The sequence below is a fragment of the Lepisosteus platostomus genome, chromosome 1 (genome assembly GCF_059453375.1).
Source record: "Lepisosteus platostomus isolate fLepPlt1 chromosome 1, fLepPlt1.hap1, whole genome shotgun sequence".
NCBI classification, from domain to species: Eukaryota; Metazoa; Chordata; class Actinopteri; order Semionotiformes; family Lepisosteidae; genus Lepisosteus; species Lepisosteus platostomus.
Genome location: NC_142611.1, coordinates 13,571,781 through 13,587,367, shown reverse-complemented (window position 1 = coordinate 13,587,367; position 15,587 = coordinate 13,571,781). Strand labels below are relative to the sequence as shown.

Below are 15,587 nucleotides of genomic sequence, written 5' to 3'. Positions count from 1 at the left end.
CCTTTTGCTTGTGTTAGTGTGGTAGTCTTATAGTTTGGTGCTAACACATTCATACTTACAGTATTCATACTTAATACTTATTTAGACATAACAGCAAATTATAATGGTTTATATAATATATAAGTTTCTACACAGGCTGTACAGTGTTCTATTCAGAAGTGAAGCAAGACAAGGCCTGATCATGACCTCTTGGCAAAACCAGGTTGCTGCCAAAATTGGTGTTTGCAGATCAGCAGGTGATACTTTTCTCCCTGGACCAGACCTTCCAGTCAAATACCCCTGAATGGCGACAGTGGGCACTGTACTGAATAAAGTGCCATCCCTTGCATATACCGTTGAACTCAGATCCTGGCCTTTAAAGATCTCATGGCAAGAGTAGAAGTGTTAACTTCCCTGTCCTTACTAAATTCGTGACCCACTAAAATTTACTTTTTAGTTAATAGATAAAAAGCCATGGAGGCTACATTTTAGTAGTGGATGGAGTGGATCCCCTCCTATACAGTATGTAAAGAATTTTGGGATCCTTTGGAATGAAAATCACTATATAAGTGTAAGGCACTCATTTCTATTTGTTAAATATCCATACAGTGCATAATGAGAATGGATTAAGCTTTTTAAAGTATTCGGTTTCAAACTTACAGTAATACAACGCAACTCATGTCATCCTGGTTTTCAAAACAATAAAAAGCAAGGCTTCTTTTAAAAGGAGCCTCAAGGGGCCTTAGCAGTCACATTGCCCCAAGAAGTGTAGTACAGTATACAATATGTGTCAGAAAAAAACACACTCACACTTATGTTTCACCTGATCCAAGAGCTCTTAGACATGATTTCCCCAGGTTCCAAGCTGTTACAGATAAAGAAACAAAGACAATCATTTTTTTTTGCTGGCTGCTACAAGCACAGCTGACATTATGTCTTCAAGCCTATTGATAACCTGACACCCACCCTGGAATCTTGGCAGCAAGAGTAATCTGTCAGTGATACCTTTGTGCTTAAATCTGGAACAAAACTACAGCTCAGCTAATTCAGCTCATCGGGAGGTCCTTTCGTGGTTAACTCCTTCCACAGCTGAATGCCTGGCATTGACTGAGTGCCTGCACGTTGCCCATTCATTTTTACTCAGCTTGTGCTTGCAGATTCCATCCTTGAATGTGCTATATTTCCATCAGCAACAGGTCAACAGTGTGTCAAATTAAACCGACCAAAGGCCTACATGTTAAGGTTCATAGTGCAGGTATTCACCTTGTTGTTAAAGCGTTAGTCAGCGTACATTTACTTTTAGTGAGGCAGTGTCTAGTTTGAGTAAACACTGCCACATTCATTTTTGTTTTACGTTTTAAGTTGTAAGATGTGCGTTTGTGAACACATTAGAAACAACAGAAACTTTGTATTGACATACAGTATTAAAATGATCATGTATACTTACTCCTTTAATATAAATAATATATTTTTAAACTGATCTTTTTTAAACATCTTACCACATGATTCAGAAGAGGGCTCCAGCCTGCTTTCAACCGGCCAAGGTGTGGGCTCTCAAGGTTTACTGAATCCAAATACTACTGTATGTAAAACATTTTTGTACTGCCTGTCTCATATCTTGGAGTTCTCCTGTTCTGCTGGGGCTGAAGTCCTTACAGGAATAAAAAAAAATCGATTTGTGTGTAAAAGCTGTGCATTGCGGAACAATGGTGCAGTGGTTAGCACTGGAGCCTCACAGCACTTTGTTTAGTTCCTGGGGTTCTATATGCGTGGAGTTGGTACAGTATGTTTTCCCTGTGTTCTTGTGGATTTTCTCCTGGTGCTCCGGTTGCCTCCCATAGTCCTCCCATGGTGCAACCCTGCCTCGCACCCATTGCATGCTGGGATTGGCTTCAGCTCCCCTGTGACCCTGTATTGGATGAAGCAGTAGAAAATGAATGGAAATAGAAAGTACTGTGTTGAGGTAGTCCCTTTAATCTACAAGTAGAAGGAGGCCAGTGACATAGACCTTTGAAACTCAAAGTGTTGAAAAAAAAGCACACCCTATAACTGATAAATGCTTCAGACAGCTGGTCAGAATTCTGTCTTTCCTTTGATGCAGTGGTGAGGGGAGCCACTTTGTGTCATCACATAACTGATTTCCTATTGCCATACTTTAGGTCGTGTTGTTGCCATAGCAAGGCAGTGCGTGGTGAGAGGTCTATGAAAAGCAAAAGGCTTGATCTTGTTTCTGAAGTGCAAATTACTCTTTCTCGCAGCCAACGAGTGGAGCCGCTTATATGAACAAGGTATTTTTTCGTTTATGAAGTGATGTGCATTGCAAACAGCTGAAGCTTGAGTTGCAATTCCCCTGGCTAGAGCTTTCAGCTGTCTTTCATAAGCTACTAAATTAGTAAGGGTGAATCTCATTTCAGCAAACAGATCTTTCAAGATATAGATAGAATACTCCTATTTGTGGCTGAAATGCTTAATTCCAAAAGAAAATGACTTCATCTTGTGCCCAGCAAGCCACCAAAAAAGGGCATTAAAAGACTGAGGTGTTGTTTAGACTCAGATGTTTCATCAGACCTTGAAAGATTGCTTCCTTTGCATTAATCTACATTTAAACCCAGTTTGAGCTGCCAAGAATAATAAGTCTGATTCTTTATGGGATATCAGTTTCAAGCTTTGCTGCCTTCCAGTTGATGGCAGGTTTAATGCAAAAGCCTGAATATACTGTAGCTGTACCAATGATCTGGTCTGCAATTGGTCTTGATGACCAGGATTAGATGAGAGACAGTTGCAAATGCAATGTTCTGTTTCATGCACTCTTGAAAATATTTGATACCTTTTTTTGCAAATCTTGTTTTTTTATGAACAAAAGACTGATTTTTAAGTAATCCAAATTCTTCAGTTCCCTTGCATCCATGAATTAAGATAGAATTGATAGTAAACGAGACTTTGAGGCTTTTAAAAACATCTTGTGTTAATCTTTGCTGCTTATTAAGGTTTGGGCCAGTAAAGTGACATTAAACCCATTATTGGCACATTTTGTCATTCATGGTACATGGTGCTGAAATTCATTTTGTGTATTTCAGCCCATCATTACATATAATTGCTCCTTGAATGTGAGAAATACGGTATACTCACGGTCTGTGAATTTAAGGCAGACGCCGCTGCTTAACTTAATCCAAATCAAGGAAAGTCCAGGGTTTTTCAAGCCTTGGTGATGATGCTATTGAAGCCAAAAGTGAGTCATAATTAAATCCACACAATTCAGGATTTTTAAGGTTTTAAAAATCTAATCTAAAAAGTATTTTGTAGTGAATGGAAATGTGTTTGAAGGCTTGGAACTTTTATTGCTATTATAGGATTCCCATGAAAGCCATTTAACTTAAAAACTGGTTTTATTGACTGGTTTTTGATTAAGCTGTTAGCTGTTCTTGGTAAGAACAGCATCATTTAGGAACATGGGAGTGTTCATTCTCTGAGATTGGTGTAGTATTTAATGCAGGTGATTAAATGCATTGCATCAAACATTGTTTGTATCAAACATTTCTTAGCGTTCATTTCAGCCTTTCATCATGTTTGGTATATTTCACTGGGGAAAGCTTAAAATGACACAACTCCATTATTTGAAAAAAATGTCTGCGTTTTTTTTTTTATCTGTATGTTGGCAGGTTGTCATTTGTAGCTACATTTTCAGGCTATATTTTTAATACAGATATGTAACACCTAGTCAGGCAGCATGCTCTGGAAAATCTGGTGTAAGATTAAGATACCTTTGGTGTGAATTATAAAAAAGAACACGCTTTTCTTGTTGCAGAAGGTCTTTGAGAGATCTTTCGTCTCAGAAGATATGCTAAAGAACACAATCATTCTTTACCTGATCGCACTAATGGCTTTCTTTTATATTTATTTTTTAGTTCCCCGGAAGCCAGGAGAAAACAGTGTTTTGGAAAATGTTGATATAGAACTGGATTACACAGTGGAGGATGGTGAAGTTGGAGATGATTCAGGTAAACCTTAATTGTTTTATTTAATAGTACTCACAAATACAACATTCCTGCATAATTCAAATTAAGGAAAGTTATGTTAATATTATGCAATGTACAAGTAAGACTGACAATTACATTCCAAATTGAACATTGCTACTCTGAAATGAGCTCATAGAAGTGTGCTAAGGATAATTTTTGGCCTTAAAGGAATGTTTTACACAGATTAAAGGAAATTAAAATCCATAATCTTTGACTAGGAAGACAACCAGGTTCTTGATGCAACTTTTCAAAATCCTTAAATACACTGACAATGTCAAACCCAGAGGACTACAGTAATTTAGAATCTGTGTACACAAAGATTAAGAGGATGTGCATTAAGACTGAAAACAAGACACAGTGCTTTACACAAAGGATAATAACTTAGATTTACAATTTACACAGGAAGGATTGTAGGTGTCTAGGACAAACTACTCAACCCCAGTGTTGAAGCAGATTCCCTGGAGTCTTTCCAGAAAGAGCTGGATGAGATTTTCAGATCACTAAGCTCCTCGCAAATGAACAAGCAACATGTGTCCCATAGCCTCCTTGCATTTGTAATGTTTCTTGTGTTTTTCATTTTGGATAAGTCTGATGCCATATTCCCATACTTATGTTTGTTCCTATCCATATTTTTAGTTTATTGAAGAATGTATCCAAAACGTTTTGGCACAGCTCGTTTAGAAAGACCTTGTTATAACTCAGAGTGGAACTCCTTGTGGGAAGAGATTGTGTTGCGATATACTTGATTTTTTGCCAGCTAAAGCAGCTTTCAAATTAGACTGACGTCTTTCATTTGGCATTTAGTAAACTGATTATCAAAATGACACAGGCAAACTCAAGTACTATTTTCTTACTATTGAACATATCACAGCAGGAAGGCAGAAAACCTCTTTTGGTTCATAGAAATAGCTAAAATAGAAAAACAATTTTACAGTAGATTGTGTCCTATGAAAAATAAATAAGGAACAGAAGGTATGTAGTGTGGCCAGTTTTGTCCTCTAGATCAGGCTCTGAAGTGCTGAATCCATCAGGATATGGTGACAAGAGATTTCTCACTTAACCTGCAGATTTTAGTTATGATTATTATTTTATAATAAATGTAATGCTTAGTAGGAAGTGATCATCATTATTAGTTTTCTTAAACTGATGTTTATTCTGGAACATGGTGCACATTAAGAAAGAAAGTGTGTTAAGTTAAATTTGGCAAAAATGCATTTGTGAAAAGAATAAAGAAGCTGGAAAAGAATTCATGTCGATATCACAAACCCATTGAAATTTGTACACTGCAGACATACGCTATAGTATGAATCTTTATTTTTTAACAAAGAATAAGTTGAGAATGTTGTAATAAAAAAGCATGCCGTTCAATAATCAAGAAGTATGGGTGTATGGTATAGCACTAATTCAAAATGATTTGTCTCTGTCATCAGTACAATTTATTTGCAATAGGCCTAATGTAATTGTGTGTGAAACTGTGTTTGCAGCAGTTACACTATGAGTAATGAAACTGTCAAAAAATTCCTAGACTGTGCTTACCAACTATTGTAATAAAAAATGTATGCTCACACACTTAAAGCATGGCACATGTACTGTGCATGAAATTATTAATTTCCAATTAACCTGTGTTCTTATGATATTAGAAGAGTTGGTGATATGGAGGTTTTGCTCTACTAGTCCTGCGAATAAAATGACAGAAGGTGCGACAAGACTTGAGTGATATAAAATATATGCTGTACAGTTTGGATATGCAAGACTGACATTTGCACAAATAACACAGATCCTATGGATTGAATGACTCTCAAAAGGAAGTTAAAATTAATGTCGATCCTCCCAATTCGGGTTCACATGAACCACCACAAAATTTGTGTTCTCATGCTCAAAAACTATCCCACAGCAAGAGTTTCCCAAAAATTGCTTATATCTTCTTGTTGAGCTGTCTTTTGTGAGCGGAACATGTGTAGGCTTCTAGCGTCCTGAGAAATATTTTCAAGCATTGGTCTTGCTTGTAGCCCAGGCTAGTTTCTGAAACCATATTCTGTTGTTTTTTTTCTAGATGTTGCTCTTCAAAGCTGTAATTTTGACAATGGTCTATGTGGGTGGATCAGGGATAGAGAAGGAGACCTGCACTGGGAAACAACTGCGGATTCTTCTGGTAAAAAACAAAATTTATTACTACTTATTCTGGTTTTCTAGTCTAGAAGGACATTTCTCAGCTGATTGGAACATTCCTTGCCAATAACCCAATCAGTTTTTTTAGTTTCCACTTTCTGCATTTATTGTACATGCATGTCAGCCATTGCTTTAAGATAATTAAAATCTTGTAATGCTTCAAAGGCTAGCAGTCACATACCAATGAGTAATTAAAGCACAATAAGAGCTACTGTATGATGCAGTTCTGCTTTTGGTCATTAGAAAAGAAGGTTACAGAAAAGGACATTTTTTCAGAGAGCACATGTGGTGTCCAGAGAGTTCCACTGTGACCATGACTCTTACAAAGTCTGTACTTTGTAAGGAGTTAATTTTGCATCTGACTATTAGGAAATATCAGAGCTCCCAGACAAGGTAATCAAGGTAATCATTTATTGGAGCATGTAAGGCTTCCTGTTTTAATTTCATAGTAACCATTATGCTTTCAGCACTCATTATGGAGTTACAAATTCATTTCACATTTGAGCAGAAGGACAAGTGCAAGATCTTATTTGGTTGCCAACCAATTAGCAATTTATTCCTAGATTACAGTTTGCCTAGGATCCCGTTCCTTTCTGTCACAAGCTTGTATTTTTCTATTGTAGCTATGTCCTAACACATGCAATTTATACATATTAAACACACCTGAAATTTAATTGTCATGTGGTGGGTATTTTTGAATGAAAAAGCTGATTTTTGACCATTTTGAAAGGGATCCTGTTGTCGTTCCAATTGTCATTTCAAGTGGCCAAATGCATTCGTAGAAAACACTGTATGATAGGTTTTTGACAAATCCAGTATGTCAGGATCCTACCATCCAGTCTGTTCCTCATGTCATAATCAAGTATACAGTTTGTAACGGGAGCCAATCCAGGCTCCCGCGAAGCGTAGTTCAGGACCCTATGCAGACGGTATAATCCCGAAGTAAGTGGAAAAGGACATCAGGGGAGGAGACAGAAGAGGATCAGTACGGGTTGACAGACAGAGGGGCTCCAGTGTTCGGGGGGCATGGAAAAGGCAAACAAGTTCAGGCTGTCCAAAAGGGGACTCCGGGACAATAGGTTATACTGTACACACAGTTTCAGATCTTTAATTTTGTTCATATCAGAAAAGATATTGAAAATTGTGAGAAACTCCTGAATCCTTATATAAGGGAGTTACAACATGTGGTCATACTATGTCTCGCATCAACTTCATTTTTGTGGAGAACACCAATCCAGTACTAGAAATGTAATGGTACACATTTCTAACAATTTCTTCCTTACTTCATTTGGCAGAACACATACTAAAGCAAATGTCTACATTAGTCTGTTTCTATGTTGAAAAACAGTAAAATCTGTACAGGTAAAGTCCAAAACAAATGTTATGAATTTAAAAAAGCAGATTATGAAATGAAGATTGAAAGTATTGAAAATATTTAGAAAAGGAATTAGCAAACAGTGGTCAAAGTACACTGTGAAAAAATGAGAATTTAAGTGAAATAGAGCAGGGTAAGGCAAATAATGGAACCAGCGCATAATAAATAGTAACACGTCAAAGCTATTTTGCTATAAGAGTGGAATCCATTCAGATTAGACTGACAAACAGACAGAGGTACTTTATTAATCTCATGAGGGAAATTGCAGTACAGCAGCAGCCAGGACATACAGTATAAACTTTTACCCAACCATGTACATACAGAAGGGAAGGTGGAATATCAAAGGGTGAAAGCTCTTCCTTTGCAACTTAAAGCATATAACATAACAATTAATGGAATCAGAGTCAGTTTAGGGACCATAAATTAGATTTGATTGTGTGTTTCACTTGCAGCTACTCAAATATGTTACAGAGAGTACTGTTATAAGTTCATATGCAGAAATGTTACAAATATTAGAGGCACTGAAGACCAGGGCCTGATGGTATTTTACCAATTGAACTTGCATGACAAGAGGTATTATTCATAGGAAGTTAACAAAACTCTTTCAATAGTCTCTCGAATTAAGGGTATATTTTCAAGTTAAAATGAGAAAAATAGTATGAACAGTATCAACAGGATTCTAGCAATTTTGTTGCTGTATCTTATTACCTATATGAAAATGACCTGCTTGCTCCAAGACCGTTCAAGGGTAACATTGACAAGCTAAGAGATTAAATTAGAGTACTTGTTGTTTTGTGACTTCAGAAAATGACAGTGGTCTTGTGTGTTCAGGTGGAAAGTACCTGACAATTCCTGAGGTTGGTGATAAACGAGGAGGAAGAGTGGCCAGGCTGGTGATTCCCCTGAAGGAGCCCTGGAACACGGGTAACCTGTGCCTGACCTTCAGACACAAGCTGTCTGGGCACCATGTGGGCAATCTGCAGGTGTATGTGAAGAAAGGAAGACAGCAGAGCCCGGCAGTGTGGAGCAGGACTGGAGGCCATGGCTGGAGGCAGACCCAGATCACACTGTGGGCATCAGGACTGGACAGCGTGAGTAGCCCAAACCGAGAATACTGCATGGGAATTGACAGAGCTTTCTCTTTTCTACAAAGAGGGATGGCGATTTTATGGTATTAATAATAATTCCTTACACTTACTGTATGTAGTGCTTTTCTGGACACTCCACTCAAAGCGCTATATGACCAATGCAGACTCCTCTCCTCCACCAACAATGTGCAGCCCTACCTGGATGATGCAACAGCAGCACCACCACACATCAGTAATCAGTGGAGAGGAGAACAGAGTATTGAAGCCAGTTTAGATGAGGTTATTAGAAGCCCATGATTTGTGAAGGCCAGTAGGAAATTTGGCCAGGACACCAGGGTTAACACCCCTGTGATGGAGCAAGCTGAGGCTCAGTTAAAGCCTTCTCCTTCTCTGCAGTAAATTGGACATCCTTGAATGACTCTATAACAGCAATCAGGCGTAGGGAGCTGCGGCTAACCTCTTGCACTTCAGGGAGGGAGAGCATGTTAGTTGTATGCTGAATTGCAGAGAGTTCAGATAGTACAGGAGTGTGGAACTCCTGTGCTTTAACACCAGGAGCCAGCCGGCAGTCCTAGGTCCAGTTAAGTTAGAAAGACCTATTGAAGACTTGCAAGGATTTTTTTATGGGTGAATTTAGTAAAGATGGATTCAAAGAAAGAATCTAATAATCTTTATAGTGTGTAGTGTATTCCTGGTTCAGTTTGAATTCTCTGTAGTCTTTAAAGTTTAGTAAACTAGTAGTATTTATATTTGAGAACTGTGTGCCAGAGGGTAAGGGACACTAGTAGGTCTTGGATGAGACAGGTAACATGTATCTTCCAGAGTAGGAAAGACTGGCTGTGGAAGTGTGAGCCTCATTGAGTGTGCCAGGAGGTCCTAGAGTAGTAATGGGACAGGTTCCTTCCTGGGAAAGGGAAGAGTGGCCATGGATGGGAGAGCAGGGTTTCCAGGGAAAAGAGTTATGTTTTGTAAGAAAGAAGAGAAGTGGAGAATTCGTGAGGTCGTCAGGAATTTGTCTGTTCCAGCTCTCTCAGTGGACTAGATAATAATAATAATTGCTTATACTTATATAGCGCTTTTCTGGACACTCCACTCAAAGCGCTTTACAGGAAATGGGGACTCCCCTCCACCACCACCAATGTGCAGCCCCACCTGGATGATGTGACGGCAGCCATAGTGCGCCAGAATGATCACCACACATCAGCTGTCAGTGGAGAGGACAGCAGAGTAATGAAGCCAATTCATAGAGGAGGATTATTAGGAGGCCATGATTGGTAAGGGCCAATGGGAAATTTTGCCAGGACGCCGGGGTTACACCCCTACTCTTTTCGAGAAACACCCTGGGATTTTTAATGACCACAGAGAGTCAGGACCTCAGTTTTACGTCTCATCTGAAGGACGGTGCCTGTTTACAGTACAGTGTCCCCGTCACTATACTGGGGCATTAGGACCCACATGGACCGCAGGGTGAGCGCCCCCTGCTGGCCCCACTAACACCTCTTCCAGCAGCAACCTTAGTTTTTCCCAGGAGGTATCCTATCCAGGTACTGACCAGGCTCACACCTGCTTAGCTTCAATGGGTCGCTAGTTGTGAGTTGCAGGGTGATATGGCTGCTGGCTAGATGACTGAGGAGTTGTTCCACATGAAAAGAGATGCTGAAGACCTTTTTGGGGACTAATACCTCTGTGAAGGACTGTTTTTTGGGACTGAGCAGACTTCTCAAAAAGGGGACCACCGGTACATCTTAGGAGCCCGCAGGGGTTCCGCAAGCCAACAGTGACAGATCACTGAAACGCGCACTCCTAAAGTAGATGATATTCTGGCTCAGGACTATGGTCTGTGGCCCGGGAGTCTGCATTCATCACAACCCCTCTGTTCTTTAACAGAGGCTTAGGTGGAAGTCAAATTCAGCTCCTCTTCCATACATACTGTATAAAAACTTCCTGGCTAAACACAGTGCTGCAATGATCTTTTCCAGCATCCGGCATTCTTTTCTAAGTTTTGTTGCGGACTAATGTCTGCATTGCTGGGACCTTATCTTCATTGCGTCCATCTCCTTCAAATGAGGACCAGAGTCAATGTCTCGCCTTTTCTGGGTTATCAACCTCATCCCTCCACTGAAAGCAAGAGGCTGTGCTATCACCATGGCATCTGTGCTTTTTTTTCAGTTCTTCCGATATCGTCAAGCCTTCCACAATCTCCGAACAACTGCGGACGTTTTGTCTCCACTTTTCCCATCCATTCTCTCTGTCTCCTAATGCTGCTCGGTCCACTCTCCCTCATTCCCACTTTTTTCTCTCTGTTTCTGGTCAAAGGTCCAACCCACCGCACTTGTGTCCCAGGCTTGTATATGTTTTATACTGTTTAATCCTTCCCAATCAGCAGTATCTATCCCCTCGGCTGGGCGGGTTAAAGTCAAAGTATCAAGGATGCTATCCCCTCATAAACATTACTTGAATTTGACCAAACAACTGAAATATTAGAGATAATACTGGTTGAAGTAAATGAACGTTTTTTTTCCACAAAATTGTTTGAGGAAGAATAGCTGTCTTAATTTGTTAAAAAAATAGATCAAATTTCTGCTTATAGCTAAAGCCTTTAAAAGTTATCGTGGTGGTGTACAGTGTATGAAATCACCTTCCTGTACTCCAACACTAAATGGCTTTATCTTACATCAAGCAGTTTCCTGACATATGACCTTTATTGTAAAAAATGAAAGTGTAACAACTTTTGCTTGTAGGAGTAAGCCTCTTTTCTATTGCTTTTGTTCTCAGGTCATCTTGAAAGGAGAGCGTGGGAGAGGTAGGATTGGAGAGATCAGCGTGGATGATGTTAGTCTCAGAAGAGGTTCCTGCACGGAGGAGCACAATCTGAGAAGACTTTAACGTGATGACAAAAAAAACTGGAATGGACACCGCTCCTCAACTACTTGGAGTATATGATTCACGGGATAAGAAGCCTGAACAGAGCAATTCCAAAGAAGTGTGTCTCAAATTGAGAAAGATCAGAGAAAAACAGTCAGAATAATGGACTTCTCAATTCATTTTCTCTCCTTTTCTTGTTCTCTTTGTGTATATTCTGTGCATGCTCCACTAAAGCAGAGGAATGCTGGCATGAGTGTTAATCACAAAGTGAACCTATTTTCATCTTATGAATCCTAGTGAAATTGTATTTATCTTTACCTCTAAAAGTGGATTCTGTCCTGCCATTTGTTTGTTTTAAAGAATTATGTCTTATTCACATCTAAAAATTATTATTGTGTGCCACACTCTTCATTCTGGGAATAATTCCTGTTACAACTGTGTTGACATTTTTGAAATTGACTTTTTTTAAAATAAGCTTCTCTGTGCTGACCAGTTGACATTAAATAGTATTGACTAACTTCACAACTTCAAGTAAATGATTTGCCCTAAATATGCAGCTATTGAGTTGGTAGGAATTCTTTTTCAGGGTGGACTGATATTGTTTATATACTGTAACATCTACAGGAGTCATCCAATTCATTTCAATTTTTAACAGTCTTTTACCATATTTAAACATGTTAAAAAGCAATATTTTTGTATTAGAAAATATGGTATTCATGCCACCTGTAAAACAAATCACCATTTTCTATACAATACATGTATTTAACTAATTTAATCCTAGATGTACTCCAACAATAAGCTTGTGCTTCAGATGTTGTGCAGAAGCTAAGTGAGAAATATGGTAGTAAAATGTTGGCACAAACAGTATGAAACAGGGGGAAGTAAGTGACTGGGCTACTAGTATGGCTACTGATCTGCATAGCCAAACAATTAGTTTTTGCCAAAAAAACACCCTCAGAATTCAGACAGCACTAAATTGTAATCATTACCAGATGTATACTGTATTTAGTATAGTTCAGAATGGAGAGAAACAGTTTGGAGAAAACCATGTGAAGAATTTAAAGAGGAGTTTTTGCTGCCCAAAGTGAAATTAGGAGAGCTAATTTAAATCTGGGGAATGTGTGGGAGCTAAAGATGTTGGAGATCTTGTTCACTAACAGAAGGCGTAATGAGTAGAGGACTGTATTGGAAAAGCTAATGAATCATATTGGAAATTTCAGTGCAAGGAGGTTTATCTTTCGAACTATGATCTGGAGCACATGAACTGTAATCGTCCGCGTCCGTCACACCAGTTGTTTAAGCACATGCATACAGTCTTTGTTTAATAATATGTGTGACAGGAGGCAAAACACAAACCGAGATTAAAATGTGATTTTGTTTACGTTGTCTGACTGAAATACAAAATACATTTTTCTTTTCTGCCTTTGATCGTTTATATATAGCATACCTCTGAATAAGATGCTGTAAATATTCGGTGAGACAGAAAGTGTTACAGAAGTGACGTCCTACCCTTGAAAGTGAGACTGTAGGCTTCTTTGTGGCCAAGGGCTGTATAGGGAAAGGCACTATTTGCGATCGAACAACTGCAACTGAATCGCAGCAGGCAGTGCCACATCCATCACATAAAATCGGCAACAAAACAGCCTGTTGTTAGTTTTCACAGATTTGTCTTTTGGAATAATCACCTGTCAGAGCAAGCTTAGCAAGCATTTGCAGTACATTTTCATCATGCATGGGCTAGTAATAGTATTCAAGAAAGCATTAAGACATTTTCAACATACAGTATACACATCAAGGTTATATTTTTGGATTTATTGTATGTTCATTAAAACTATTCTAAAAATAAAGAAACGGCACACACTTTGAAGCTGAATGCAGAATATTTGATAAGAAGATGTTATTTAAACGGAAAGCCAAAAACGTTAGCTTTCGTATGCAGGTAGAGGGTCAAGCTCGTATGTTAGATTACATTGAGAAGGCAAATTTATCAGGTGTTTTAAATTTTTTTTTAAATGTTCCTGTCTCTGAACTCACTGATCATTTTTTACAGCGGAAGTATAAAGGCACTGCCTGTGAATTTAGATGGAAAAAGGGTGAAAAATCTGTATTCTAGATGTATTTTAATGTTTCATATTTATTTGTGTCAATCATAATCATAGTTAAAAGAAATTTGGATTAAAAATCAAGACAATACATTTACCTTTTGTTTTCATACGAAGGAGAAAAACAGTGGTTTGAAGAAAAAGAATAATTTGACATGGAACTAGTGACAATTATTTAATAGACATCAGTTTTTATAAAAATGTAATTAAAATGTGCTGGTCTTCTCAGACAGGTTTTACCAAGCTTCTGTAGAGCCGGGAACAGCAGTATAATCATTTGAGTAGGTTATTAAGCACTGTTTCATTAATATAGTATTTCTATGAATCAGCCAAGAACATACAGTACTGTAGCAATACTGCCATTATGAAAAGCATTGAGTTAATTTCTATGTATTTTGTTTGGTGCTTTTTATTATACTGATGAATGGCTTGAATTATTTTCAAGTTACTCATGTGTAGGATTGTAAATATATGTACCGGGCCCTGCTATATTAAAATGAGCATCCCCTAATACATTGTGGATTTGTTCAGTTTTACTACACAATTTCAGTCATGTCATGTCAGTTATATCATTCTTAACTCCTTTAGTATCTGTGTCAGGCCCTGCAGTGGGTACAGGGTCACACTGATAGACATTACAGTGTTTGCATCTTCTCTGTGTGTGACTGGGGGTTGTACAGGGGTGCTCATTTTAATTTGGCCAGGTTCTGCATGTGTGTATAAAACCTCATTCTATTCACTTATATAAACATTTCTAAAATTTTGTATATATTCTAAAACATTTTCATGCTGGTGCAAAGTAAAAAGTGTGGTACAAAGCTGTTGAAATCGGTCTAAAACAAATCTGTAAGAACTGTGGTTTCTTATGTAAATGATTTTTCCCCTGTAATTTAAGTTCAAAGTTGTGGATAAACTGAAAACTCAAACCGTATTAAATGTAGTAACTCAACAGTATTCTGCTGTTTACATGGTTAAATATTATGGGGTTTAGTTTTCATGGGGAAATGTGACAGAATTTCCTGTTATGCTTGAGGATAACTATTAACTTGTATAATAGTCTAGTTGAATACTAGAATGGGTCTCAGTGATAGTGTGACTGAATGCACAGGCCCACATATTCTTGTACTAAAACATTAATTTTCAACCAGTGTTATACTCAATAAAAATGTAAATAAACTTTCAGTTTTCTAACTGTGAATGGGTCAAAAGCACTGATCTGCTGTGTTCACAGAAAATGTTACAGAGAGACCTAATCCAAATTTCGTGTAAAAATTATATGTACAGCATTTACCTTTTGGGTTTTCAACTTCCCTGTGTGTGTACAGTATGCTTCTACAGTATATTGTTTTGCATAAATGCTGATTAATACTGGTGTTTTTGGGAGTCATAGAATATCCCACATTGAGCATCCCATGCATAAGCATTCTCTATTGTGAGAGGCATGTCAAAGTAATATTCCCATTACAAGCTGTCATGGTGAACTTACAGTAGAATTTTACAATAGAATAAAATACAAACCAGGTACATAAATGTTTCTAGCACAATGGGCCATTCAGACATTATCCAATCATTTTGACATTTTGTAACCAGCAATCTCTCAAATGCACCTTGCTGTTTCTCCATCTTAAAGCACTCGAAGTATAACTAGTGGAACCTTGCAAATGCTCAAGTAGTCTTCAGACTAATGCCAGTATTATAATATATAGAGGGTATTTCCCTGCCCTTGTCCTGTAAGAAAGTAATCGTTCAAGATGAACGTATTGGTCTGTTTAATACTTGCTTTCTGCTTACAATCCAACACACGTTTTGTAAAACATTTAAAATACTGTACCTCTCCAGTTGGGTAACATAGTGTTCTGAGTCTTTACGGTATTTGATGGAATCTTCAAAATCTTATACTGCAGTATTTCAACAAAGCAAATACCATTCAATGCCCATACAGAGCACATAATCTAGATAGATCACCATATTTATTTATTTTTTGCTTTAATAA

General features: G+C 38.1%; 1 protein-coding gene across 4 annotated transcripts in view; it reads left to right on the top strand.

The window, feature by feature from the left end:
• npnta (nephronectin a) overlaps positions 1–14,770 on the top strand; it is a 56,871-nt gene extending 42,101 nt beyond the window's left edge. For all 4 annotated transcript variants that reach the window (XM_088625046.1, XM_088625029.1, XM_088625038.1 and 1 more), the window contains 4 exons: positions 3,885–3,977; positions 6,049–6,147; positions 8,371–8,630; positions 11,403–14,770. In XM_088625046.1, the coding sequence (XP_088481172.1) occupies positions 3,885–3,977; positions 6,049–6,147; positions 8,371–8,630; positions 11,403–11,513 (563 nt within the window). In that variant the 3' untranslated portion in view covers positions 11,514–14,770. The remainder of the gene's footprint in view (positions 1–3,884; positions 3,978–6,048; positions 6,148–8,370; positions 8,631–11,402) is intronic.
• Positions 14,771–15,587: the final 817 nt, after the last annotated feature.